This window comes from Cloeon dipterum, chromosome X (assembly GCF_949628265.1).
Source record: "Cloeon dipterum chromosome X, ieCloDipt1.1, whole genome shotgun sequence".
Taxonomy (NCBI): domain Eukaryota; kingdom Metazoa; phylum Arthropoda; class Insecta; order Ephemeroptera; family Baetidae; genus Cloeon; species Cloeon dipterum.
In genome coordinates, this window is record NC_088790.1 from 18112390 (window position 1) to 18138531 (window position 26142).

At 42.9% G+C, this 26142-nt stretch overlaps 1 protein-coding gene across 10 annotated transcripts; it reads right to left on the bottom strand.

Annotated features, from left to right (window-relative positions):
• Nucleotides 1–38: 38 nt before the first annotated feature.
• Nucleotides 39–26107, bottom strand: LOC135946804 (serine-rich adhesin for platelets-like). 10 transcript variants are annotated; one of them, XM_065495196.1, is made up of 23 exons: nucleotides 25337–26107; nucleotides 21850–22402; nucleotides 21342–21405; nucleotides 20324–21278; nucleotides 19019–19133; nucleotides 18896–18968; nucleotides 17479–18747; nucleotides 17128–17254; nucleotides 16234–16703; nucleotides 15960–16047; nucleotides 15704–15908; nucleotides 15480–15643; nucleotides 14868–15094; nucleotides 14095–14243; nucleotides 13735–13903; nucleotides 12871–13085; nucleotides 7700–7907; nucleotides 5482–5935; nucleotides 1834–2081; nucleotides 1120–1210; nucleotides 910–1035; nucleotides 743–851; nucleotides 39–686 (listed from the first exon to the last, which is right to left on the bottom strand). In XM_065495196.1, exons 1-23 carry the CDS (start codon nucleotides 25872–25874, stop codon nucleotides 554–556), a joined length of 6750 nt encoding a protein of 2249 aa, XP_065351268.1. In that variant the 5' UTR covers nucleotides 25875–26107; the 3' UTR covers nucleotides 39–553. The 10 variants fall into 10 exon arrangements, with proteins under 10 accessions (XP_065351268.1, XP_065351271.1, XP_065351270.1 ...); XM_065495199.1 differs by having other exon boundaries at nucleotides 14095–14225; nucleotides 17479–18750; XM_065495198.1 differs by having other exon boundaries at nucleotides 7712–7907; nucleotides 17479–18750; nucleotides 25337–26106.
• Between the last annotated feature and the right edge of the window lie 35 nt (nucleotides 26108–26142).

Sequence of the window (26142 nt, forward strand, 5' to 3'; positions counted from 1 at the left end):
TTTGAATATTTTGGTTAGAGAAAAAACTGAAAAGTCAATTTTATTATTGCATATATTTGACTCTTAAGCATTTTATTTCCTCACAGTGTACATCTTGAACAAAATTTTCAATATATATATTTTTTAACCATCAGCATAATATAGTTAATTGATAATACATGGTAACAAACTGCTGATTGCAACAACGTGAGACAGGTGTATGGACGTTACAATATTATATTATTGGATTTTTCATCATATATCATCGTCGAGATCGAGCAGCAAAGAGGAAATAACAGCTATTACTAACTTTTTGTTTTCACAGAAAACCTTTTGAAAGGATGCGAGATGAGAAATAGGAAACACTGTAATTTAGATTATTATTTTCATTCCTTACATACGGAATGAGAGTGGAGTGTGTTTTATTGTCAACACGATGGTAAAGGACGTAGGAATTCCTTGGAAAGAATAAAAGACGATATTTTTTGCACCATTTCATTCAAAACACACTGTGGCGGGTTTGTGGGAAAAATTTTGTGCAAAATTTAAAAAAGCTCCGACAGACAGGGGAAAATTACATGCTTGTACTGGATAAGTTGTCATAGGACGAGGAATTGCTGCAGGGCTCATGGTTGCTCAGCACCACGTCTGGATACCGATGGACAGGACCAGAGGCCGCAACGTGCTTTGGCACTAGATCATTGTGACTGCAATCGCAAATTTCGATTCATTTGAGCACGTTCGAGCAAGGGAAAAGACTCACCTTCTAATTACAAGCTCGATGTCTCCAACAGATTGCGACAGGATGGACTGAACCTCTTCAAAAGTCTTGTCTGTAAGGCTGATCCCATTCCACTCCAAAATTTGGTCATCTAAAATCGAAAAGATAAATAAATAATAAAAGCCGAAACAGCCCGGCTCAAAGCTGACTTTCATCAATGTCGCCGAAAGTTTCCACAACACCCCTCGGGTAAATTTTAGTAACAAACGCCCCTAGTTGACCACCCGAGTTGGGAATTTCTTTGCCACCAGTAACTTTCATGCCAAGCCCATTGCCTGAAATTGAGAAGAGATTATGAAATATTCCACGCATAAATTTTTATTATAAGAGGCTCTTGAGCAACAGTGGAAAATTCTCACCACCAACAGTTCTGTCCTCGGGATCACGTGTTAGGAAAAGGTGTTTCACAGGAAAGTTGTATTTCTTCTGTGGGTGCTGTAGATCGGATGCCTGCAAGAACGCGCAACGAGGCAATTTTCAGATGGCAAAATTCGTAGTTAAAATACTTAACAAAACAGCCAAAAACATCATGCCATGCTTGCAAGACTTAATTCGTCAAAATAAGTTGCTAAACTACAAAAACAAATAAATCTATAGCTTACTGGAAGAGCTGCACACCTACTTTTAATACTGTGATAGTTTTAAATTACTAAATGAAACCTTGCATTAGGAAAATCAGTGCAAAATTCAGAACGGTAGATGCTAAAAAACTATTTTCTAATTAATTTCCTAAATTCATAAAAAAAGCAAAAATCCCATTCACCTCTTCAATATCAATTTAATTGATAAGCATTCTACTGTCTTCTTAGGAAACTAGAAGTGTTCATTGTTTGAAATAAACATAAAAATCTCCAATTAACTCTAGAGATTGAGCAACTAAACTCCGACCGCGTCGAAACTAGCAAAACCGTATTAAATATCTCTGGATAGCAGATGAGAGTAAAGTGGAACCACACTGAAAATGAGACTGCCTTAAGAGCAACAACGAAATCAGAACCAACTCGAGTAAGAATAAACACACTGAGAAAGAACACCTCGGGTTTGATTAATCAAAAGTGAGCTTACGTTCTTACTTGCGATTTCTTTGGCTGTTTTGCGCCTTCGCCGCTCGACGTCCTCTGCTGTTGCACGGAGGGGCTGCCACCGCTCGGCCGGTAGGTGCCGCCGCCTCCACCGCCGCCGCCGCCCCCGTCGTGGCTCTGACTGCTCTTGAGGGGCTTGCGCGAGCTGCCGCCCAGGGTGCCGTAGTTGTCAGGGTAGGAGCGGCGCTGCTCGTCGGATCCGCGGTGGTGTTGCTTCGTTTCCGCGTACCGCGGCTTGCCTGCGGAACGCCTTCGATCAGCAAACGAGATCTCGATCAAACGCGCGGGGGCTGGGATACTGCTACAGCAGGGCCAAATTTACGGGCTCTACGCGCACTTCCAGAGTCGCAGCTTTTATTATTATTATTTTTTTTTTGTTCAGAGAGGCAAGAGGGACAGTGAAAATTAATTTACAACAAAAGCTACAAGAGAATCAACCTGGTCGTTTGCCAGACGGGGAGAAAAGGCTAGCGGCGTGTTTTTCAAATTAAATACTCGGCGCTGATGAGAGAGAATAATCAAAATAATCGGGGTTAAAGAGAGTAACGAGAAGAATTGAAGTAAAAAGAGACTTGTTTCATATGAAGTGTCGTTTCAGTCACTAAACGTACAAGAAGCAAGCACAGAGACATGCAAGTGGTCATGCGACAGAGTCCAAGCTTTCTATATTATCCTTAATGGGTCTGTAAATGCGTTGTTGCGCCTGGCGGTGAAGTCAGTTTTCTAGAAACTAATGGAGTCGGAAGCCTCCAGCCTGCCTATTTCGCCAAAGAGTGCTTAGCAGTCCTTCTGTTTATCAAGGTCATTCAGGCTCTACCATGCACTGCTCATTATTTCAAGTCGGAGATAAAGCGCTAAAATATTAATTAATATATAATATGCGAGCGGAATAAAAATGTGACTGATCCAATCTCAAAATTACGCTACTGAGGATTTAGTGCTGAGGCAATCAAAATAACAGATAGTAAATGTTCGTCAAATTTTAATCATTTGTCAATTTGGCTCCAATCCACCGCGCGAGTGAGTGAAAAATATAGTGTAAGATGCATCAGCCGATTGTGACGACTGCGTTAGCCCTTTCCATGTGCTTTGCAGGCAGATGGAAAAGGCTGAGCAGCACGGACACCGATTTTTGTTCTTTTGAAAAATGATAGAATCATAATTATAATATATATGCTATCAGATGTAAATGATGCCAAAAAATATATTCGACTACAATCTGAGAAAAGTATATAAATAGAGAAAATTTGATTGCAAAAGTATATAATGTTACTTACATTAGACAAATAATTCCAATTGGAGTGGTCGCGCAGGTGATTTCCTCTACAATTTTAACTCAAGAAAGTAGCAAAATTGACGCTGAAATTTGTAGTTTGATTCGTGTGTGACCTTTTCCTATCGAAATTTCTAGTGAGAAATACTACCAGTCTACTATTATAATTTTGAATTTGCGTGAAGTGTCGAAAAAACAGAACTGTCGCTAAATTATTAGGCTTTCTCCAACGTCTTCTGCTTTGGAAGTGAGAGACTGAATGGATATAATTCTCCTTTTTTATTTTCAGTATCATAAGGTAGTGTGTTACATCATGCAATCGAGTTTCATATTTAGCTAGATTCCACGGTTAGCATCTGCGCTTGCTGTAGAGAGAAGAGTGTCAAATGTAGTCTAACAAGAAACAAATACATCAGAGTTTTGTAGTTTCCTATGCATGTTGTCGAGTTTGACTTTTTTTAGTTTTGTGGTAGGTATGATTCGCGTACTTGCCTTTTTCTTCGCGAATCATGTTTTTTATCGTTTATAATATAGAAAGCAGTGAGACACATGCAGGAGGGGAGTGCACCAGTTACTTAATAATATATAAATCAACTCTCCAATCGTGTGTCAACTGTGAGTAAATAAAAAAATACCAACTGTGAGAAGAAAGGAGTAAATTGTGCCTTTGATGAGTGTTTCGTTACACGTTAATGGTTAATATAGTAGTAATAATAATAACTGAGAAGCAATGAGTAAGGGACTGTAAAAATGTTACACCACGAAACTGAAGAGATCGATTGAACACACAGCAAATAAACAGTCGGGGCAACATACAGAGTGAAAGTGTAGAAACAGACAGAGACTTAAGGCGGTCAAGGTGTGGAACAGACAATGGGTGTACGTGTACTATCGGGAAAATCAAATCAATTAAGGCACAATAAAATTGAAGTCAATATGATCTGGAAAACAAACGATAAAAAGTTTGACACGAAACCAAAATATCGAGTTTGTACAGGGCTACAAATCGAATCTTTGGATATATTTTGTTCGTTTGGATTTAAAAATAACTTGTGTATGTACAAAATTCGGGTTGGAAGAAATTCATTCCAAAATATCGAGTATAATTATAGTCATTCCTGGAAATTGGTTCCACTTAAACAATTCAAGAAAAAGCGAGATAAAAACAATCTTATCGCTTTTTTCAACGCTAACAATCAATAGTTATATTATTTTCGTCGCTATATTTATTAAATACGCATTGATTAAATCCATTGCGATTAGTTATCGTATCACAGGTAAATATGTATAAATTTCTGATGTATCTGAACAGGCAGTTATACTTTCATGTGTGTATGTGAGTGAGTGTGTTAGATATTTCTTCTTCAGCAATCGTTACACAACATATCTTTTAATAATTAACGTTTTCGGCATCACAACTAGAGCAATTTTTCATATCCTGCCCAATAACTTGAATTATTTTGCCATTACGCAGTTGATTTTTTTGCGAGTGATGTTAGCTATGCTACAGTTATAAATGATCGCGAGTTGAAATTGCGTTCTCTTGGCGGCTGCTTTGCGCCTCGAACTTTTCTTATGACACTGGTCCATCGATCAATTGTATTTTAAATATAGAAAAAACAGCTCGGGTCAATATACATAAATATCATGTCTGTGTGTAACAATGACATACAACATTAGTAAGTTTTTCCGTATGCAAAAGAGAAAGGAGATAGTAAAGAACACACCAAGGAGTAAACAACGGTTTTTAAATTCCATTGAGAGCACCAGCGAGATTAGAGTTTAATTGTATGACTATAGATTCTGTTACTTTTGATGATAGAGATAGATGAGAGCAATTATTTTTTTTCAGCATATATTCACTTTAACGAATTCACAGCTATGTAGGTTTCTTGAAACTGTTTTAGCTATTCAATAATAGGTTGGAGATCTCAAAAGGTATACGCTGCGCTACTACCGTTTCTTATTTTGTGGCTTTGGTAATTATTGGTTTTTCTCGAAATCGTCCATCATTAAACTCGATAATAGCGGCTCTTATCAGTGATTTATTAATAACCACTCAATGATTAAAACCAAAAGTTTGAGGTGGTTCAAGGCTCATCAAGTGATATGACACGAGTTTTGGGAACCGAATTCAGGACTCGGTTAAATCTGTGAATTTTAAAGCCAAAAAAAAACTCCCAACCAGATTGTCCTTTATCGCAATCAAATAATCGAACAATTCAAAACAAAACCCACACGTAACGAAAAACAAATCTAAATTCAACCGAGTCCGATATTTTCATGCAGGTTTTGATGAGCCTCGAGGGTCGGCCGTTCGGCACATGAATATTACTTGGCGTACATCCTGTTGGCTGCATACTTGCCTTTTTGGGGCATCGACAGCACCGACTCGGTTATGGGCGAGCTGCCCAGGTCCTCGAGCAGTTTTCGCGAGCGCGTCGGCATGTCGGGCAGCAGCGGCATGGCGGTCGGCGTACTGAACTCGGTCACGCTCTCGGACAGCGGCGAAAAGTCAGACAAGCGTTCGTAGATGTTGGTCGTGTAGTCGTCGGTGCGGAACGTGCTGGCGATGCGCTCGATGCTGCGGTCCTCCTCGGTGCCGGGCTGCGGCCGCGCCCCGTAAAGCCCAAGGGCCTCGTCCCGCAGCACCTGGTCCACCGAGCGCAGCACGCTGGTGCCGTCGTACGCGCCGCCGCCCCACTCGGTGCTCGGCGTGAAGCCCAACTCAGCTGACTCGCGTAGCCGCGCCAACCGCAACAGCTCCTCGTGCAGACGCGCGTTCTCCTCGATCTGCTGCCGCCTTCGTGCGATCTCCACCTGCAGACAGCATCAATTAGGACGCATTGGATGTTGACGGTTGGTATTACGGCCATAAGACAAGACGGGACTTTTGTTTTGAACCTATTGAAAAGTGATATGAGTTTGGTGACGTTTTCAAATTTTATTTTGGAGCATTCTTAAAGATCTGGTCGATATAATTTTCCTGCCATACGAACGTTACTGTTACCAGAGTATGCACAACTCGTGCAATTTTATTAAAATTTCTTGTATGACGATCTAAAGCAGTATTGAATGAATGTCTATATTTATGTGGGAAATTAAGCTTTTTAGCCAAAGTTTGATAATGACTTTATTAAGTTTATATAGAGTGGCATTCATTTATCGTCTTATATTTTCATATCTCTTTTTTTTTGCTCTTTTTATCCTTGTCCGTCCGAGGACCGGGAAGGGCGCGCACTACACTAGCACGAATGCTGAAACCCGGGTCCCAATAACACCGCGAACGGATAACATGGGCGCACCAGGCCGCACAGGGACCCAGCCCACTGAAGGGCCACTTGCCTCTGCACCGAGGACTGCATTGAAACGCTAGACATTTGTCCCGTGAAGCCAAATCACGCATGCTGGGAAGGTGCAAACCAGCAAGTAGCGAGTCGGCGCCGGTGCACCTTCCAGCCCGTTGAGCAATTTGAGCATTTCGAGTCACTAAACTAACCACTTTTTGCCATCTCTGACATTGGGTAGCCAGTATTAGATCTCCGAACTGCTCAAATACCTCACATTGCTTTGACACTCCTGAGAGTGCCTTAACAATGCGAGCCAACGGGCTGGTCTCTTAATAAGAAAAAAGATTTAATCCAATCTTCAGGTCAACCTTAAACTTTCTACCACAAAATACCAAGCAAAAATTTTTGTTGCAATTGTGTTATTTTGATTTGAGCAACATTTTTAATTATAATTTTTTACAACCTCATGTTGTATACACAGGAGTAGGTATAAATTCATTGTTAAGGGGTTTAATAAATGTTTGCTCTGCTGAGAATCCAGTCCTGACGAAAAACGATACCAAAATTTCGATCTTTGTTTCCATTCCTCTTATTCCTTGTAATTTTGTAAAAACACAATTGGAATAAATGATCAAAGGAACCGTTTAAAACCAATATTGCTGGAAAAAATGTATTTCAAATATTAATTTCAAATCCTTTCCGCATTTAATCATACAAAACCAAAATATAGCAGTACTTATATTTCAAACAACTAAAATGAAATATTACAATAACAAATCAAAACTCTTTTTCTTACTAAGTAAAGAGATAAGAACTTATTAGTTAATCAAGTGGCACAGCTCAGAGCTCAGTGCCAGTTGCCATTATATTATCTTAACAAAATTTGTTTCTGAATGTCAATTCTTGGTAGTGTTGCTTACACAATTCCCTCTCAATTCTTTCTTACAACAATGAAACACACTCCAAAGTAAATTTTTCAACGTCTTTAAAGGCAAAAAGAGTGTCACTTTCAACTGGGAATTAAAATTGTGAAGAATTTTATCTACAAAATACAATACTCTTCTGAGCATGCGCGGAAGTATAGAGACTACAGGGTGCAGTGATCGCATGCGTAGAGTGGTACTCGTATTTATTCCAATATCAGAGTTCCACTATAAAAGTGTCAATTTTATCAGTTTTTGAATTCAATTAGAACGTGCAAAAATTATGGCCGTAATACCAGAGTAAAAGGAAATGCACATCTGCAAGTGAGTTAATGATTACACCTAGATTATGGTAATATAATGTGTATTACGCGGAAGGGCACCTTGATCTTGTGCTTCTTATGCTCACGGTCATCTTCCTCGTCGCTACCGTAGGGCGACGGGTGCCACGAGCGCGACTTGCGCGAGCGCGACGGCGGCGCCGACATGCCGCGCCCCCGCCACGAGTCATCGATGGTGTTGCGCCACGTGCCGGACTCGCCGTCGGCGCTAGAGCGGCGCACCGCCTGGCTGGACCACCTGCAACACGCCGCCGTTAGCACTGGCCAAAGGTACGCTTCGGCAGACACACAAGCGGGCCGAGGGGAGGGTGTACACGCCCTGCGAACGCTGCTCTGGTGCCAAATTTACGGGATAGCACGCAGGCGCCGTTTGAAGCTGAGATTGACTCCAGGTATAAAGGGTGAAGCGCGGTAAGCGGGGAATCAAGCAGAATACCTCGGAAAATATACTTGAAGAAACGCGGTGTTCCAGTTATTACATAAATCCTAAATTAGAGTTTGAACAATTTATTACACCTGAATTTAAATTTAAATTTTCTACATACTTCCCAAGCAATCTAAACCATATTTTAGTTAGAGGAATAGGGGAAAGCATTATTTAAATAAGAATTTAAAATCAGACAAAACTTGCCAATTCGAGGAAGTCCATTTAATTGAAATGATTTAAATTTTAAGTTAGTATATTTTAGCACGTTTTCGAAAATTCAAATCGATTTACTAGCAAGCACTGACAAAACATCCCAATACACGTCTCATTCTAATATAAGTTTAATTTCAATATCCTTGAATTTTTACTTTTCTCATAAATATTATTTCCCTATTTTGGGGATTAGACCTCTGTGATTAAAAATCACACTCAAGTTTTCTGGAATTTTAGACAGTTCAAAATGCAAAATGGTGTTAGGTGTTGTCGAAGAACAAAAGTGGATTTCTTTACGAAAATTTAAAAGATTATTTTTTTATAATTCAAACTAATTAAATCCTCACTGTTGAGAACTAAAAGATACATTATTGGCAAAATAATATAATGCCTGGAAAATAAAATTTTTGGTATCAGAGACATCGTGACTTATAAATTCTAAATTCCCGTTTATAAATGTGTGGGATTTGTAAGCCATTTTTTAATGAAAAAACTAAATTAAGAAACAAAATTTGGCTTGATATGTGCACAGCAATGTTGGCGAGCCATGATGTCTATTCAAACTAACGATTCAAACATTATTTCTATTTAAGAAATCCCGTGATGAAAATATACGAGATAATTTTTTTTGGGTAATTTGCATCAATTGTAAGGAATCGAACTAAAAATTACCATAAAATGTCAAGATATCATCGATACACTACCAAGTACCAAAATAAAATGAGCATCATTTGAAAAAGGAAACCATTTTTCATATTAAATAATAACTCTTGAGGGGCGGCATCATGTCGTTTGGAACAACGTAAGGTAAGGTATGCGACCGTTTGCTCCGGCGTGCGGCGCGGGAAATCTACATTCGATTCTCGCGACAAGAAGGGGACCGAATATACATGCGGGGTTGACTGGTCCTTGAGTGTGACCAATAAAAACCACAGTCAAAGCACGAAACTTTCCCTGCATTTAAATAAAACATGAGGACGTGAGGAAAATCAGCGCAGGGACAATCAATATCGGAGCAATGTAAGTCTGGAGCGTGTCAAGTGAGTGTTTTGTCGCGATAATTTCAAGAGAGCAGCCGTCGATCGACCTGGCGGCGGCTCATGCGCACGGAACAAGTCGCACAACACACACGGCCGACCGGCAAAAAGCGAGCGGCAGTAGCTGTAACAAGGTCACCGAATGAGCTTCTCGGAAATGAAAATGCGTCCAAGTGTCGTATTTGAATCGTAGATAATCGCTCGTTTATTCGTCTCATTTGGATTATTTACAGAGTTACATCGACTAAAAACAAGTCAACAACCGGCGGTTAACAAAGATTTACCTTCGAACAACAATATCGTCGTAGATTTTTATTATTACATCATGGGAATGTGGTTGTGCAAGTTTTGCGTAGATACTTTAGTACACAGAGCTCAGTGCTTTTCTTCGTTAGAGATTGATTGATTGGAGTTAGTTACATTCGTCGTTATCGCGTATGATATTGATATAAGTTCAAAGTTATTACAATGCACGCTACAAGTGATATTAAGTGTTTGTGATTAGACAGGGCGGAAAAATAGCAATTTTCCCGGAGCTATTCTCTTGTAATCACCACTCTGCTTTTCAAAAGTGTTTGAGCGATTGTACACACAGTTAATACCGATAAATTGGAAAAATATTAAAAATTATAGGAGGATTTTATTAACATTCCAAGTGCAAAGGAAAATAATCCAAATACCGAAAATGCAACAAATCCGCACTTAATAACAAGTCACGAACGCCGAACCAATGATGCATTTAAAGCAACAGTAAGAATTTCCCGTCCGCCCTGTTTCTTAGTTGCGAATTTGTGACCTCTGTTAGTTGGAGATGTTCCTGAAATCGTCCCTACAGCACTTTTCGAGTTGGTTCTTATTATTTGTGTCACTGGCGAGCTCTCTGAGCAATGAGCTGATCGACCGAACCTGCAGCTCATATATAACGCAAACGCTCGAGTCAGCACTAGTTAAATTTTTCACTTTTCCAGTCTCGAAACGCGCGTCGAGCTCGATTTCTAGGGGGACTGCCGTCATTGATAAGTAATGGGTCGAGTCGGTCGAATGTTTGGCGAGTTAAGTGATCGTTGTCAAAGTTTGAGTTATAGAGGGTAGTAAGCTGCGTTGTTGTATACTGAATACTTTCCGAGTACGATTCAAGAGAGTGTCAAAGGGTGTATAAGTATTGTCACACTGGGCAGATACAGAGTATTAATTTTGTTGATAGCGGAAGGTGCGACGTTAAGCGGCACCACTCGCCACCGTCGGTTTGGTACATAGAGAGCGAAACATTTTTTCTAGTTTTCGGGTCAGAAAGCGAGCAGAAGGTATAAATTTTGATCCATTAGGGCCGTCGATCCAGAATTTCAGTAGGGATCAGTGAAATGATGAGACCTGCAAAGAGAACACAGTATTAATTACAGCCCCGCTTGCGAATCCAGCCTGCACGGTTAACGACTAGGTACACAATTAAATAGTAGTTTTGAAAGTTGAATGAGAGACGCATTAATGATTTGCAATAATGTTTTAATCAGCAGTCGAACAGTGGTCAAATCGATTTCTGCTCGTTCTTTCGTTTGTCGGACGACCAAGAGTGTGGGAAATTCGTGTCGAAGACCTTCTGCTAGTGATGCTCCAGAGCACTCGCCTTTAACTTTTCTCGGCAGTCCTCGTAATATCGATCAAGTGCTAATGCATGCAGACTACGTTAAAAGAGCATGCGGAGTCTTGTGACGCGGAAAAATGGAAAAAACGCGAAGAAAAGCTTTATTTCCAGCATAGGATTTGAACCAAAGCCATCACTACACTTAGGCTCTTGCAGCCGCAAGAAGCAAAATTGGCAGGGAAGGGCAAGAAGTACCGGTACTTTAAAAGTACCCGAATGAAAGTACTCGGTACTACCAGCACTTTCGGTATTTTTGAAATGTCTGCCCTTCCCTGAAACCTGCCACCCACCCCTCCTATATTTTTTTATGTAAAACACTTTGCTCTCGTGCATGCTCAACTCGGGGAACGGTTCTCGCGTGGTTTTCTTCTCCCCGTTCAACTCGTGCACACACATGAAATCATTATTTAAAGCCAAACAAGCAGGGCGTGTCTGTTGATAGTGCGGGCAGTAGAGAATTTGCATTCAAGTCACAATTATGAGTGTTTTCTGATTCAAAACAATGAGCCTTTGGATTACCCAAAATATCGGGGACCGAATTGAAATAACAAGGGTCTGTCGTGTTCATAAGCTGTGCGTTCAGTCGAATTTGCATTATTTTGTGGAAGTAATTGAATTGATATTTGTGCGTACTGTAATGAGCGAGGCTATAGGTTTCCCAATAAAATAACTAAAATTACATTCTACTCTCTTTTCCAATCCACCCAACAATGAATTCACCGAAATGCTAGCAATTTTTAACAACTCTTAATTATTAATTTTTATAAACTCTTGCCAATAAATTATTTTGTTAATTTTTCAGAGGTTTGAATGAGCTGTAAAAAGCTTGTAAGAGGACATAAATTTTAGCAAAATCTGATAGATTTTTTTTTATCAGTTTGCAAGCAGAATACAAGATAATATTGTAAGCTAAAGCTACGATTAAAATTTCCTCATCTTTGAGAAAATGTTAAGATAATACTTTGAACTGGTTAAGAAATGTGAACCATATAAACCCCTATTTTTAATTTTAAAAGTGAACTGGTTGATCGATATCTTATCATTTTAATTAAATATTTTTAAATAAAAAACTGTCCTGCGTGTAATAAAGAAACAAAAGAAAAAAATTAATCAATCAACAGAAAAGAATTATCATTAGGAAAATGCATCGATCATAACGTGACCTCATTCAAGCATGGGAATCGATACAAATTGACTACTGCGAGTGTTTCCATGAGCTTCCGGTGCGAGAAAAAGAGAGAGAGATCGAAAGGTAATAGAGTGTGACTGAAGATGCAACGATCGTTTTTACCTTGTAGTACTTGGAAGGGTGTAGTCCACGGCGGTAGGAAGGTCCTTTGCTTTGGTATCTTGTCTCGAGTTCGCTTCGAAAAAGTTCATTCCAGTCTCTATATGCCAATCAATGACAATGAATGAGCTGAGTGGTGTTTTATGTGACCCGGTAATTAGAGTAAGAGAGACAAACTGCGGGCTAACTTGCAATAAACGAACGAACGAACGCATGCACAAAGTAAAGGTCCACTTTTTGGGTTGGACGACACGGGAACATCGGCGGCACTTTGCACTCTCCTCGTTTTGCACCAAAAGAGAGCAGCAGCTTTTGCGTGCGTGCGCGTCTGCGGCCGAAAGAGATACTCGAGATTTGCGTGTGAAAATCATATACGTGAGTAAGAACGAAAAAGAGCGAGTTCTACAGACGCTACGGTTATCTACGAAGAGATGAAAGGTGTCAGGGCGGGAACTGTGGCTGAAGCAGGAATTGCCGAGATAAAATTGTACACGTGACCATTTTCCGCTACTTGGAATCATCGACAATAGCGGCTTCTTGGGATAGTCGTTCTGCAACCCCCCAAGGGTCCGAGGATGAGAAAAAGCGGCCTACCTGCTGTTGGTGAGGTATTGGTTCCACAGGTCGTCCTCGTCGAGTACGCTGTTGATGGCTGTCTCGCGGAGGGCACCGCCGGCGGCCGCGTACGACGTAGCCAGGTACGACTGCGAGGGGTCGCCCCACTCGGCCCGCCGCAGCGGGTCGTCCAGCGACTCGAGCTCGTACGATCGGTACGCCGGACGCAGCGACGACAGTCCGCCCAGGTAGTCCTGCAAAAAGCACAGGTCACTACCTCCGAGCCGCACCCACTCCTCGGCGTCGGTGGGTAAGAACATTGTCCAGAAAACACCACTTTGGAAGGCGCGAAGTCGGCCAGCGCGAGTTCACTGGCCGATTTCTAACCCGCTTTCGAAAGTGGCGACGCATTAGTGTGGTGAATCAATATTTTTTGGTGCACGAATCGAGGTAGAGCGGAAAATTTCAACGCATTTTGAAATTTTAATCAAGTTGTACAGGATGAGTAAAGATGTAGGTGAGAAATAATTTACTTTTTAACTTAATGTTTCATTGGATATTATTAGTTTTCAATAAAGTAATGTGCATATATTAAAAAATATTTAAATGAGACCTGCGTTTTAAAACGAAGAGTGGTAAAAGTGTGAATAGATAAAATATGCGCAAGCCATGCAAGATCCAAAATATGCAATGTGCAGAACAAAGCTGTCAAGCAAGTTGCCTAAATACAACACCTATTTTATCTACTGTTTTAGCTTGAATTTTATGAATAACATACAAGGTATTTTCCAAGTGCCAACTTAAAATAGGGGAGGTAGAAAAATATTGAAAACTTCTTGCTCTGATAGTTTTAGCAAATTTGGCGTCACTTTCCGCGCTTTGATTCGTGTTCGTTTGACTCACCCTCTCGTATTTGCTTTCAAGATCGCCGTCTTTGGAGATGGACGAGTACATGGGATAAATTTTTGGGTCGGAGAGTTGTCTGCGCTGTCCGATGAGACCGCCGCGCATTATTTTATTTCGTACACTGCTTGATAACATTGGAGAACTTAGTTTTTTCTCCATTTCAAATCTGTTCCAAAACGGAAATTTCAGCTCGTGAGAACACAACCAAAAATCAAAGCCGAATGAAGGTTTAGAGGAGCAGTAATTTTTTTTAGTTGCCTGACTGTTTCTGGGGGACGGGGTCAATATGTTGAGGCAAGAACTGATTGAGAGGGCTCGGCATTTGGTATGTGAGCGTATTAGAGGAAAGTGGCTTGCCTTTTCAGCGGGTCCATGGAGGCGACGAACTTCTCCCGCTCCCAACGGAGGCGGGCCTCTTTTTCCGAGAGGTAGCGTCGCCGGTCGGCTGTCGCCGACTTGATCTCCTCGCGTAGCTGCTCCTTCAGACTCTGCAAGTACGTGGGCAACTGAAACAATACGCCCGGCAAAACACTCAAAAAACACAAACCAACACACCACCGCGTCTCCGCGCCTTATATTGCACTTAAGGAACGCGGACTGCGGCAATCGGGCAGGCTTAAACTAACTCCCCTCAACGCAGAATGGACAAAAATAAAATTTTCTAAAATCTAACCACTACACGGTAGGAGGAAATAATAATTATAGTTTTTAGCATACTGTATATATAGTCAATTTAAATACTTAAAAAAATTTGTAAAGCATTATTAAGAAAATCCCAATACTAAATCATGCGAGACATCAAAGTAATCTACAAATACAAATATGTTTCATAGTAATAACAGACTGAAATGAAGAAGCCGATGGTTTTTATAATAAATTTGATTCAACTCATTAAAATTTAAATTCCCAACAATAACAATCTTGGTTAATTCATAAATTATACAGAAGTACTTGAAAAGTTGAAACACACAAAAAATACCATTTTTATCTACTCATCCTAACAATACTCTTTCATTTTTCCATTTAGAAATTTTAGAACAAAATATGTCCAATTTATTTACACAAAGAGATTCTCGCATCAAATAAGCGTTCACCACCGAGATTCCACATCAAGAGCCGAAAAGTAATACCTTATTGCTGCTGTACTTGGCGGCATCCGAGGCGTACGATGAACCACCCGCCGAGGGGCCAAGCAAATGGCGCAAATTGGGTGGCAAGACAGACGCAATATCCGCCAGACTGGACGAGGTGCGCGACGACGCGTAAAGCGACGGCATAGCCGACGTGGTTGTTGTCAGGTCGGCCGAGCCGAGCCCAGTGGCACTCCGCAGACCTGTGCTCGACACCACACTCGAGACTGAGAACAAAAATGAAGACATAAACAGTTTAAAATGCCATGCAAATTACTGGGCAAATCAATAAAATAATCAAATGGTGCACTACACAGAGTGGAGTTAAACGCAAACATTAGGCGAAAAACGATCATCTGCGATTTCAAAGTATTGGAGGAACAAAGGAATACAAATGATTATTTTTGCAATATGTAAAAATCCAACAAAATTATAAAACAGCTACTTGTCTCGGTCATGACAATAGCCTGTAGTATTCTGGTTTGAACTTATATATTGCGGTGAGTGTTGCAGCTCTATTAATTTTTACGCATTTAAAATAATTTACCATTTTGTTAATGCTAATACCAGACAAAAGTAAAAATTATATTTTAAATTATGGGTAGCACTCACCTCCAAGGAGACCAAGGGCTGACCCAGGACGATTGTCCAGGTCATGGCCCATTGTGAGACTTCTTAAATTGGTCTCACTGGCACTTGGCCGGCCCATGCCAGACAGCCCAGTCGAAAAGTTGGTCGTCGTTCGTTCCATGGAGTGTCGCAAAGGTGAGTACGATCTATTCAAAATCACAAGCATGGTCAGCTCCCTATTAAAAGCAACTGCGAATTTTGCGTACCTGAACCTGTCTTGCAAGGGCTGAGACTTGCTGCGCTCCCGTTTTTTGGTTGAATTGAGCCTGGCGCTTTCCAGTGGGTCCAGAGGTGTTGGCGGTAACTTCCGTCGAAGTCTTAGCGACTTCTGCGAGTCTGTCTCGCTAAGAGTGTCCGATGAGTCGCCGGCGTCGCGAGTACCTCGAGATCCCGTCAACATGAAAGCCAATGCTGAATTATCAGTTTAGCATTGAAAAGGCTAGGTATAAAACAAAAACTCACGGTCTGAGTGCAAAATGGAGGAAGTGACACCAGCCAGACTGGAGCTCATTATTGGCTGACCCAACGAGTTGGCGTCTTTGCGTCCCATCTGAAGCAATAATAGTTTTTTTTCAAATTTAATTGAATTTAAGTTTTTAAGTAGTAAAAGTGGTAAAATTGATATTTTAATCAGAAAAACCTTATTTGGACCGTGCGATTTTCAAAGAAACAAATATGAAGATCCTTAGGAGTTAGAAAATAGCGGAGATTATACAATTTGTTAAAAAACCCTAACCACTTTGGCTCTCATTTGCTGCAGCTGTGAAGTTTCCGAGTGTGGCAAGCTTCTCCTGATCTTCTTGAGATGCTGCGCTTGGTGCTGCAGCTGCATCTGTTGCTGGTACATCTGCTGCTGCTGCGGCGTGAGGTGCTGGCAGGAGGTGAGCACCAGGGTGGTCTGCGGAGTGCCCTGGAGCACGGTGACCGGTAGTCCAGCGATGGTGGAGGATGCTAATTGGTTCTGATAAGCCGAGGATGTGGGCTGCGATGAGAGCAGCTGGCTGGCGGCCGAGGCAGACGTCGAGTGCATATGCGGCTGGCCGTAGCTGACCTGCGGCTGGGACACCACTGAGTAACTGGCGCTGCTCATCGGCAGTTGCTGGTGCTGCTGATGCTGGGACAGCGAGTGCGGAAGCATGCCATGCTGACCCAGCATCATCGACTTGTCCTCCGAAGGAGATGGGCGAGGCGAAGTGCTGCCCAAACCTTCACAACCAGAGGCCAATACTTAATTATATCAATTATATGAAGAAGAAAAAATGAGTTTTAGGGAAGCAGCAGCATCAAAATGGGAAACCTTAGCTTGAATAATTTACGAAACTGATTAAAAATTTATTCAAACATCTTGAGTGTTTAATAATTTTGATTTCACGTTTGCTTTTTCATGTTTTAATTCAATCCTAGTTTTCTACTACAAGACATATATTAAAACATTTTCAACTATGCATTCGCAGTAAGAGCGATTAATTGAAATAATAGATATCAACAATTATTAAAGCTTGATGTATATATGTGGCTTCAATTTAAAACTTTGTATTTTTGAGAAAAAATATTTTGAGTTTTCAGAATTCATTTGATGTTCACAAAGTGAAAGGGGTTATACATGAAAGCGATCAATAATTCAACATACCTAATGCCCGACTGAAATCAGCCAGCATGCCTGAAATGGTACCAGTCTTTCCATCGTGACCTTGCTGCTGTTGCTGTTGGTGCTGCTGCTGCTGTTGTTGGTGCTGTTTGTGTGCACTGTCGCCATCCTGCAATTTACAAGCGCAGATTGTGAGATACAAGTCGCAGCACCCATTCAGCTATGAAACCCATTCTCGCGCCCCTACTATGATATGCACGTTGTTAGCAATAAAATCGTGTTTGAGCAAATAACGCTCTTACAGGAGAGCAAATAGTGTGGTGTATTGCGTGTTCTCGCCTCTAATGCTACGATCCGACGTGCTCAACAAACTGTGTGTTAAAAATAACTAACCATGAAGTCCATTAGCTTGAGGCCGCGCTTGTTCTGCTGGAACTGCATGTTTTGGCCCATCATCTGTTGCTGGTTGTTCATTTGGAAGCCGCCCTGGCCCATTTGCTGCTGGTAATTATTTTGACCAAGTTGCTGTGCCATCAACATGTCTTGCTGGTTCTGCTGCTGGTACTGGTTTTGCAAGCCCAAGTCCATATTGTTTGAGCTCTGGAAAGGCTGCTGCTGCTGTTGCTGCTGTCCCAGCATGTTTTGTTGACCGTACTGGTTACTCTGTTGCTGGTTGTACAGGCTATTTGGCTGCAGCATGCTATTCTGCTGGTTGTATTGCATGTCAGACAAGTTCGTTCCTTGTAGTCCAGTCTGCAAGCTGTTCTGCATGCTCTGCAGCCCACCTTGCAAACTGTTTTGCATATTGCTTTGCATTCCGGTCTGCATATTCTGTTGCATCGCGCTCTGGTGCCCACTGTTCTGCATTCCACTCTGAAGTCCGCTATTTTGCATGTTGGACTGAAGCCCGCTATTTTGCATTGCAGACTGCAAAGTACTTTGCAGGCTGGGGCTCTGGTATCCGCTGCTCTGTTGCAGTCCTGATTGAAGACTATTTTGCAGGGTGTTTTGAAGACCACTCTGTAAACTGTTTTGAAGACTGCTCTGCAAATTGCTTTGAAGTCCACTCTGCAAATTGCTTTGAAGTCCACTCTGAAGATTGCTTTGAAGTCCACTTTGTAAATTGCTTTGAAGCCCAGACTGAAGTCCACTTTGGAGTCCAGAGTTTTGGATTTGATTATTTTGCAACTGTTGGTTCTGCATTTGCGTCCCCTGCTGAAGTCCGCTATTGAGCATTGAGCCTTGCTGCATACTTTGCATATTATTTTGCTGTTGCTGCTGCTGTTGGTTAAGACTCATCTGCTGCAAGCTGTTGGTGAGCCCACTCACTCCAGACTGCAAACTAGGCTGTGTAGTTTGCAGGGGGCTTCCAAACTGGCTGTTAATTTGCTGCTGCTGCTGGGTGAGCGAATTGGACAGCGCAGTGCTCATCGCCAGAATGTCCTGCTGCTGCTGGTTGAGCATCATTGCTTCTTGTTGCTGGTGCTGTTGCTTATCTTGCAGCAGTTGCAACTGATTTTGTATTGTTTCCTGTTGCTCCTGCTGCATTTGCTGCTGGTTGCGGTGCAAAAAGCTGCCTTTCAAGTTTTTCAGTGGATCGCTCAAAAGAGGGTTCGTTATGCCATCTGGACCTTTACTGCTACCAATATCTATGCTACTGTCCTTCTGAAATTAAAAAAAATATATAACAATACAATATTTATCATTTTATATATGAATGATTTATTTTATTAAATAAAAATCCGTATTGCATAGTTTTCATTTGATTTAACGAAAAATTCAAGTCCATATTGCAAAATTTAATATTGACCTGCATGCCGCGTAACCGGCTGGAACCAAGACCAAATTCCATCATCGATTTTGGACTACCACTTTGGCCCAACCTGTAAATTTACGTTCAACCTTGATACTTATTTAGAGCTTGAAACCAAACCTGTAAGGGCTTCCAGATAATAGCCCTGTATCACCGACAAAAGACTCGTCTCTGGAAGCGGCCGGCCGGCCAGTGATGTCCATGTAATTGCTTCTTGTAAGTCCCATAGTTGCATCTATAACAAAATTAGCCAGAGGCTCGAATAAGTAAATGTGACTCTACAAAATTTCAAAGTAAAAGTTCTTCGTCTAACCAAAATTTACACAGACATTAATTCAATTGTCACAATTAAAGAACATCTAATGACAGAAACATGTTTTAAATTCCATTTTTAGTTACAGAGTAATTCTTTTTTTAGAAAGAGTTACATTTGAGAATGCAAAAACTAAATCGTCGTATACAGAGCACACGCGAACACGGAGCCCAGCTAGACACGACAAAACTGCTCTAAAAGGCTCCGTGCACGAGAAATAAAATGATATCAATCATTAGATAGTGTAATACTACTACTTGGAGATAGAGAGTGTGTAACGAACTTGTCAATATTTGAGTCACCTCTCTACTCCAGCAGGTTAATACTGGGTATATTACACACCGATTAAAGCAGCTGCAGTAATACAAAACTACAGTACAAAAATGCACACCAATCTACTAAAAATAGAGGCTACAAATGCAAACTACAGAAACTAAAATGGTCAAAACGGGGACTTTTTGATAGAAAATACGAGAAGAATAATTTTGGTCAAGCCTTTTGATATATATATAATGTAGTAATAATTGTTGTATGATCGAAATGTCACAAACTGCGTGACATAAAAAGCGGTGGAAATGAAGTCAATTGCTTACGCTATATAATCAGTCTTAGATATATGTATATAAGTTTCTTATGGGTTGGTGAGAAAAGATAAATGTAGTTGTAGATAATAATAACGATAAGAGAGAGAAAGAGAGAGGCGCACGGGCCAAACTAGGTGGCCCGCTAGCTTGCAAATGCTTGCCAGCTGTTGTATTACTTAAATTATCGATTGAAAGCAACACATGCACAAAATTATATTCCAGATTGCAAGAAGCCTGTCTGCAAACTGTAATGATTTCATCAACGTATGCGAGAGTGAGAATCGATCGAGCGATATGAGAGAGATAAAATGGCGCAAAATCAGCGTGTGTGAGATTGCATCAATATATAAAGAGTCCGTGTTTGTCTCATCCTTGCGCGCGGCTGAAATTGAAGAAATTATTACAATTTACATTCAGTCAGTCAGATAGATAGACAGAGCGAGAAATAGTGGGGTAAGCAACTTGTCGAGTTTTTAAGGTGGTATACGTGTCTTTTGGTGTAATCTCGGGAGGTGGATTTGAACTGACCTCCTCGGTGCCTAAGACTGGTCACGCCGTCGCTGCCAATTGGGCTCGTGATCTCTTCTTCTTCCTCGGGAATTGTGTACACTTCTCCTGGACTGTGGTCCAGGATTGGCGGCAGAGTAGTGGGCGCCGCGCTGCTCGGTGGCGACTGCGCCGCCACCTCCAACGTGACCGCCGGTTCAGAACTACTGCTGCTGCAATCAGCCTTAACACTAGTCACACTAGTCACTGAGTCCGTGTAAGACGCGAAAGTCGCCGTCGTCGTGGTCACGGTCGCAAGCGTCGTCGTCGCTGTAGATGCCAGAGACTTGGTCAACGCCTCTCGCTCCTCCTGCTGACTGCTGAGCAGATTCTTTGTCTCCTCGATGAGCCTGCTGGCGCGCCAAGAGTTGTACTTGACCGGGTCCTCGAACTTTGTCAGGTCCGACTCGTTTGCGAAAATGCTGTTCTTCACACTACTGCTGCTACTGCTAAACGTGTACTTGGGCGTTTTGGTCGGCGAGGGTGGCGTCGGCGGCGGAGACACCGACGGCTTCCACGAGATCGGCTTGAACACCGGCGGGGCGGAGGTCATCGAGCTAGTGCTGCTTTTGCTGATTGTGCTGGTCGTCGTCGAATTGCTTGGCAGTGCATCAGTCGTTGACGACAACAGGAACGACGGAGTTGAAAAGCTGGTGCTTGCTGCAGTTGCAGCGGCGGTGAGGGTGCTGATCGTAGAAGTGAAGGAGGAGAGCGGAGGATCGGGAGTAGAAGTAGAAGAAGAAGCGGCCGGAGTCGACCTCAATAGATACTCACGCTCAAGGCGGTCCTCCAGGGAGCCTCGGGCCGTCGTCGTGGTCACCGTGGTCGTTGCATTGCTCGTCGTCGCGCTGCTTAAAGCTGGCAGCTGACTTTTTTGCTGCTGAGACGCGGCGGCGGCGGCGCTGCTACTCGATGATGACGACGACTCTTCCCAGCCCTGAAGCACATCACAAACAGGCCCTTCAGCCGAGCGTTGGCGGGCGTCGTCGCAACTACTTACTTGTCTCTGCTGCGCTTGCTGAAAGGCCGGCCTGGACAGGTGTGTGTCGTGGTAATCCATGTCCCTGTAATCGAACACCATTCGACGGTTAACGTGGGCCCAAAGGCACGTGCACGCGACCGGACTAAGAAGGGTACGGGACGCGGGTTCTTGTGCCTGGGAGTGGTGGAGGTGCTGGATTGGTGCGGTCACAGAGTGAGAGGACATAAAATTGAGTGCGTGTGTGCGAGTTGCAGACGTAGAGCAACGTGTGGCCTATCCGTCAAGTGGAAAGTGTAAATGTGCGCAAAATTAGGAGTAAAACGTAACCTGTTACAGTTCTGTGGGTGTAATAGGATAAAGGAAAATGCAGGGTTTGATTAGACAAGGATCGAATATTCATTTCTCATTAAAGTAGGGGCTACAGTCAACAAGGACAGCTAAGACGAAGTTTTTAGAAGCTGTTGGCCTGAGAGTTACAACACAGACACATGACATCTCAACATCTAGAGGTACAAACACGACTTACTTTTTTAGCTGCTGGTTCATCAGTTCGGCATGCCTCTGCTGCTGCTCATGTTGCTGCTGCTGTTGTTGTTCCTGCTGCAGCATTTGCTGCTGCTCTTGTTGCTGCTTCTGCTGTTGATGCTGAAATCGTTGTTCTTGCTGTTGTTGAATACGTTGCTGGTCCAGACGCTGATTTTCCTGCTGCAGACGTTGTTGCTCCTGCTGCATTTTCTGTTGCATCTGCTGCTGCTGCTGCTGTTGGTTCTGTTGGGGTAACATATTTTGATTTTGCTGCTGATGCTGCATTCTCTGCTGCTGCTGCTGCTGCTGCTGCTGCTGTTGTTGTTGCTGCTGCTGCTGCAAGCGTTGCTGCTGCTGCTGTTGTTGTTGTTGTTGTTGTTGCTGATGTTGTTGTATTTGTTGCTGTTGCGGACTGTGTGTAGGAGAAGGTTCGGGTTTGTCCATTTCCTTGGCTTTGGCCATGACGCTCTCAATCATGGCGCGCTCTTCGGCGCTTAAGTGGCTCAGGTCGACCGCAGGCACATCCTCACCAGCCGCAGGGGCCGGAGGGGCCGCTGAAAAAGAGCAAATGAGCAACCTTGGTGCGCCATCGCCAGAATTGAATGCCGGAGTGTGAGTACAAAAAGTGCTTGGCTGAAATTTTAAAATTATATTATGCTCATTACTGATTAATCTCGAGTAAGTGGCGCCATTTTACATCGGCTGGACAGCGCATGCTTTTCTCTCATTTTACGTCCGCTCTTCCTTGCAAAGAAGGCTCTCTAGGAAAAATAAGCTAATCTCTGCCACAGAAGTTGTTAAATGTATGCAAGATCGAGCCATGCCAGTCAGCCAAGAGGGCGGCCACTTCAGTCGCTCCCGCGTGTCTGTGTACGAGCTATTTCTGGCCCCATTGAACCGCCCGCCGCCTTTGCCGCCGCCGGCAAGCAAGCTCTGCCTTTTCCAACGCACTCGTACCAGAAAATTTCCGATTAGTCAATACACAGCACGCAACGCGACACACGAAAAAGGCAACAACCGGACTCGTATGAATATTTTGTACTCTCGCGAACTCAATTATAAAAATATAGTTACGTGCGTACAATCACAATCCGATTACGTAGATATATAAATACAATTATTGACTAAGGAAAGCAGCTAATTTCAATAAATATAAATAGGATAATTAAAGAAATGGATTTTACGTGGAAAAATATAAATAGTTTGTTGGTTACGGAGTTGAAACAGTTACTGTAAGCAAAGTTACTACACTAAATTTCAAATTGGTATCAATTTATAAAAAAGGAGACTGAACATCCTTTTTACCTTTTGTAAAATATGTTTTTTTTTTCTTTTCAAGAATCTGTGTTCAAGAGTGAGCAGGCTCATTCGGCTTGTTAGAAAAGTAGCAAACTTCTTGTGCCTTTTCCACTTGGTTAGCTCCACGACTACGGAGCAAAAAGGAGAAACTACAGCCCTATACGCTCCCTTTTCGCGCGGGACGAATATCAAGTTCATAAATCTTCATTAGACAATTTCAATTACTGCTGCCGGGGCAGGGGGAGAGCGCCTGCTCTTTTGGCCGGCGGGCCACCCGCACGACACATGTGTGCGGCAGAACGCCTAACCCGCAACGCACCGCTCGCTTGCTACGTGCTGTCAATTTCGTGACCACATCAGTGGCGTTTTGTAATTAAATCTTCAAACCGCTTTTACTAACATTTTATTTAGACGTTCTAAGAGACCGACGAATGAATAAATTTTTTACATCAAACATACAATATCTCAACAGCTTGATATTTTAGAGGCATTAAACTGATCAAATCTACTTCAATAGGGATTTTTCAAACAGTGTTTTCATCCGCCTGTTTATTTTTCCCGTCTTTGTGAGCCCGAAGTAGAGAAGGGTTAAGGTGCTAGATAAAGATTTGCTTCCTTTGTCAGCAGCGGCGGCGGCGGCGGCAGCGGCCCCTTCTCGTTCACAAAGCAGTCTGAACAATGCGGCAATGAATTATTTACCGCCGTTCTCTTAGCTAAAAAAGCAACCCTATCGAGACGGACGCTGACTGACATGCTTGCGCCATTCTATTTAGCTGCAATTCAAGGAATTTGTTAATTAAACGTTCTCTTGATCGAGACGAAAGATCAAATTATCGGGCGTAAATTTTATCGGCTTGAGGATTTTTCGCTTTTTATTTTTAAGATATCTTGACTCTTTTTTGTCAGTCCCCGTCATGCAAGGATCCAACCTACGAAACATAAGAGGACTATCCAAGAGTGTTCTGTGTGTATGTGGTGCATAAAAACTTGTCAAATAAATCAACACACGTCTGACTTGGACTGAGAGACACATTCATGTGTGGAAGAGGAAAATAACCAGCAGTCTCGTCCAAAAAGAAAAAAACACGATATCTCTACAAACTATTGAAGCAACACCGATTATCTGCTCTCTGTTTACACATCCAAACAGCTATAGAATATATTTCACAACGAGATTTCTCCTCTAAAATTTCCGTACGTCTGCTCCTATGAAAGGGACATTCAATGTAAATATTCATCCAGGAACAAAAACACCAACAAAACGAGAAGGTATATATATAGATATATTGATCGCCGCTCTCGTGGACCGATCTTGTAAATATAATTTATTTTTCCGCTCTATGTATAAGGCTGAAAATCAAGGAAGGTTGAGTTTCGTGATTCGGCTTTATGGGGGCGCTTTATGACACTTATTCCTGCAGCCTTCGGCTCGGAAGGGCACTTAATGGGCCCAGATGCAAATGAGTGAGTTCTGATCAATGGACTTTCGTCAACCAAACTACGATTTGCATGCTAAAGAGTTAAGAAATAGCTTTCGCTTTTGGTCATAACGTGATTTGATATACTTGAATCGAGTTTACAATACTCTGAACTACGGTTAAGTGGATGCAAATGTTTCGCGTTTCTGCTAGTTAATTAAATAGGTACAAGTCTAAAATGATTATGGCGTCGCAAGCTCCTCCATAGTAAGCGCATAATATAATTTTCAAATTTCCTAGCTAGCGGCTCTAACCACCCGGCTCTGGCCCTAGAGCACGAATTGAGTTTCCTTTGTTACAGGCACAACAGGCCTAGAATTTGCATTTTAATGGCACGTTATGTTTATCTCTGCTAATTAGTGCAAATGAGGACAAGAATTCCCTTTGAATGTTTGATAGAAATTTATGTTACAGTTTGATTTTTATGTTCTCCAATCTCTTCGGGCAATGAGACCGAGCTCTAGATGTGACTATTTCCTCTTGGAGTCGTTAAAATAAAATCCTCCAAGTGGCCCAGACATAAAAGATCCCCTGACCCGATTCTACCACAAAAAAAAATGGCGAAACTCAATATAGGTCCCGTGGGAGCCGATTGGGAGAAGCCGCCGTCCTAGCAAACAAGAACAACAACAAAAACAACAGCAACCAACGACGAGTACAGTAATATGAGAAGATAGGGAGAAATGGACGTGAAATGCGACACACACTCACCCATGGGCTGTTGCTGCATCATCGGCGGGCGCATTTGCTGTTGTTGCATCATTGGGTCGAATTGCTGCTGCTGCTGCTGCTGCTGAGGACCCTGGTGCCCAGTCTGGGGTCCCATTCCCATGCCTCCGCGGCCCATTTGCGGTCGAGGAGGTCCCATCATGCGCTGGCCGGGGCCGGGAGGGCCGTTCATGCGAGGCGGTCCCATTTGTGGACCCCGGGGGCCCATGGGGCCCATCGGCCCCATCGTTCGCTGGCCCATAGGCTGTCCCATGGGTTGGCCCATCGACTGTCCCATCGGCTGGCCCATGGGCCGCGGAGGTCCGCGGGGTCCTCCCATCATGGGCATGCCCTGGGGACGGGGTCCCCCCATGCCACCGCCGGGGCCCATCATCCGCTGGCCCATCGGCTGCTGCTGGGAGCCCATGGGCCCACCGAACATGCCTCCCTGCTGCTGCTGCTGCTGTTGTTGCTGCTGCTGCTGCTGCTCCTCCTCGGTGCCGATGAGGTTGTTCAACATTTTGCTCGCGAAACTGAACATGGTGGCTGCTGTTTCTGCTCTGGCCGCCTGCGGGAGTCAGAAAGGGGCCTCCGCTGGGGCCCCTGCGATCATGAGAGCCGCCTACGCCCCATGGACACTGCTCGGCGGCTGCTGGCTCGGCGAAAATGGAGGCAAAGTGGCCGACGGGTGCAGTGGGTGCGCTCCACTCGGCACCAGCGCGATCAATATGGGTGACCTCACACCGACACCCGCCTGCCGCCCGCTCGGCTCGATATAGCAACCCCTGCTGCCAGTGGCGCCGCCGCCA

Excerpts from the sequence above, each read along its gene's own strand:
- LOC135946804 (XM_065495195.1), bottom strand. The coding sequence starts at position 25,874 with ATGTTCAGTTTCGCGAGCAAAATGTTGAACAACCTCATCGGCACCGAG. Across the intron at positions 18,969-19,018 it reads TTATCTGGAAGCCCTTACAG|GTTGGGCCAAAGTGGTAGTC; the intron begins GTTTGGTTTCAA and ends GTAAATTTACAG. Across the intron at positions 16,048-16,233 it reads AGCAAATGAGAGCCAAAGTG|ATGGGACGCAAAGACGCCAA; the intron begins GTTAGGGTTTTT and ends TTATTGCTTCAG.